The 3,103-nt window shown below is 64.1% G+C and overlaps 1 protein-coding gene across 1 annotated transcript; it reads left to right on the top strand.

Moving 5' to 3' along the window:
* The first annotated feature begins 563 nt into the window (after nucleotides 1-563).
* LOC132213924 (uncharacterized) lies at nucleotides 564-1,703 on the top strand. Its single transcript, XM_059660800.1, has one exon. The coding sequence runs from the start codon at nucleotides 564-566 to the stop codon at nucleotides 1,701-1,703; it is 1,140 nt and encodes a 379-aa protein (XP_059516783.1).
* The last annotated feature ends 1,400 nt before the right edge of the window (nucleotides 1,704-3,103 follow it).

Raw genomic sequence — 3,103 nt, 5'->3', positions numbered from 1 at the left:
CGGGGGCAGCTCCTGCGTTGAGCGTCTGTCCCCTGGTGGTCAGTGTGTGTCATAGCAACTGGTCATTCCACCGTCAGGCCGAAACTGGCTCTCTGACATCCCCTGAGGGGTCCTGGATTTTGAGAGGGTGTAGACCAGGCTGAGGGACCCCAACGTGCACAACTGGAGCTGGGCAGGGATGAGGGAGGGCTCCAGGGCATGTCCGGCCCTTCTCATTCAGTCACGATCAGCTGGACTCCAGCAGCAAGCTAACCTACTGGTCAGAGTCTGTCCCCTGGTGGCCAGTGCATGTCATAGCAACTGGTCAACCTGTCTCCTGGTCAGACTCCCAAGGGGGCACTTTGCATCTTAGCCTTTTATGTATATAGATGTGACTGTATTGGGGGATGGACCTCTAAAGAGGGAATTAAGGTAAAATGAGGTCACTAGGGCGGGCACTGATCTAATCTGACTGGGTCCTACAAGAGGAGATCAGGACTCAGGCACACAGAGGGAGGGCCATGTGAGGACACCGAGATGACAGGGAGGGGAAGAAAAGGAGCTGGAGGAAAGGAGCCCACAGGATGGCAGTAGATGGGACTGGCTGGCTGATGTGGCCTCAAGTCCCAGCACCGGCATGGCATCCTCCACCCACAGGAGTGGCCCGCCCACCGCCGCACGGTGTCCATCGCCCCACAGTGCCCATCGACCCACATTGCCCATCGCCCCACAGTGCCCATCGCCCCATATTGCCCATCGCCCCACAGTGCCCATTGCCCATCGCCCCACAGTGCCCATTGCCCCATATTGCCCATCACCCCATATTGCCCATCGGCCCATATTGCCCATTGCCCCACATTGCCCATCGCCCCACAGTGCCCATCGCCCCACAGTGCCCATTGCCCCATATTGCCCATCACCCCATATTGCCCATCGGCCCATATTGCCCATTGCCCCACATTGCCCATCGCCCCACAGTGCCCATCGCCCCACAGTGCCCATTGCCCATCGCCCCACAGTGCCCATCGCCCCATATTGCCCATCGCCCCACAGCGTCCATCACCCCATATTGCCCATCGCCCCACAGCGTCCATCGCCCCATATTGCCCATCGCCCCACAGCGTCCATCACCCCATATTGCCCATCGCCCCACAGCGTCCATCGCCCCATATTGCCCATCGCCCCACAGCGTCCATCGCCCCATATTGCCCATCGCCCCAGAGTGCCCATCGGCCCATATTGCCCATTGCCCCACATTGCCCATCGCCCCACAGCGTCCATCGCCCCATAGTGCCCATCGCCCCACAGTGCCCATCGGCCCATATTGCCCATTGCCCCACATTGCCCATCGCCCCACAGCGTCCATCGCCCCACAGTGCCCATTGCCCCATATTGCCATTGCCCCACAGCGTCCATCGCCCCATATTGCCCATCGCCCCACAGCGTCCATCACCCCATATTGCCCATCGCCCCATATTGCCCATCGCCCCATATTGCCCATCGCCCCACAGTGCCCATCGGCCCATATTGCCCATTGCCCCACATTGCCCATCGCCCCACAGCGTCCATCGCCCCACAGCGTCCATCGCCCCATATTGCCCATCGCCCCACAGCGTCCATCGCCCCACAGCGTCCATCGCCCCATATTGCCCATCACCCCACAGCGTCCATCGCCCCATATTGCCCATCGCCCCACAGCATCCATCGCCCCACAGCATCCATAGCCCCACAGCGTCCATCGCCCCATATTGCCCAACGCCCCACAGTGCCCATTGCCCCATATTGCCCATCGCCCCACAGTGCCCACCGCCCCATATTGCCCATCGCAACACAGCGTCCATCGCCCCATATTGCCCAATGCCCCACAGCGTCCATCGCCCCATATTGCCCAATGCCCCACAGTGCCCATCGCCCCATATTGCCCATCGCTCTACAGCGCCCATCGCTCCCTGTCGCTCCGCAGGGCCCATCGCTCCACAGCGCAAATCGCTCCACAGCGCAAATTGCTCCACAGCGCAAATCGCTCCACAGGGCCCATCGCTCCACAGGGCCCATCGCCCCACAGCGTCCATCGCCCCACATTGCCCGTGGCCCCATATTGCCCATCGACCGCAGAGCGCCCATCGACCGCAGAGCGCCCATCGCCCCACAGCGCCCATCGCCCCACAGCGCCCATCGCCCCACAGTGCCCATCGCCCCACAGTGACCATCGCCCCACATTGCCCATCGCCCCACATTGCCCATCGCTCCACAGCGCCCATCGCTCCACAGCGCCCATCGCCACACATTGCCCATCGCCCCACAGTGCCCATGGCCCCACATTGCCCATCGCCCCACAGTGCCCGTCGCCCCACAGCGCCCATCGCTCCACAGCGCCCATCGCTCCACAGGGCCCATCGCTCCACAGCGCCCATCGCTCCACAGAGCCCATCGCTCCACAGCGCCCATCGCTCCACAGAGCCCATCGCTCCACAGCGCCCATCGCTCCACAGGGCCCATCGCTCCACAGGGCCCATCGCTCCACAGGGCCCATCGCTCCACAGAGCCCATCGCTCCACAGGGCCCATCGCTCCACAGGGCCCATCGCTCCACAGGGCCCATCGCTCCACAGCGCCCATCGCTCCACAGGGCCCATCGCTCCACAGCGCCCATCGCTCCACAGGGCCCATCGCTCCACATCGCCCATCGCTCCACAGCGCCCATCGCTCCACAGGGCCCATCGCTCCACAGGGCCCATCGCTCCACAGGGCCCATCGCTCCACAGCGCCCATCGCTCCACAGGGCCCATTGCTCCACAGCGCCCATCGCTCCACAGGGCCCATCGCTCCACAGGGCCCATCGCTCCACAGAGCCCATCGCTCCACAGAGCCCATCGCTCCACAGGGCCCATCGCTCCACAGGGCCCATCGCTCCACATCGCCCATCACTCCACAGCGCCCATCGCTCCACAGAGCCCATCGCTCCACAGGGCTCATCGCTCCACATCGCCCATCGCTCCACAGCGCCCATCGCTCCACAGGGCCCATCGCTCCACATCGCCCATCGCTCCACAGCGCCCATCGCTCCACAGGGCCCATCGCTCCACAGGGCCCATCGCTCCACAGCGCCCATCGCTCCACAGGGC

Source organism: Myotis daubentonii, chromosome 12, assembly GCF_963259705.1.
Source record: "Myotis daubentonii chromosome 12, mMyoDau2.1, whole genome shotgun sequence".
Lineage (NCBI taxonomy): Eukaryota > Metazoa > Chordata > Mammalia > Chiroptera > Vespertilionidae > Myotis > Myotis daubentonii.
This window is presented reverse-complemented; position numbering and strand designations above follow the sequence as displayed.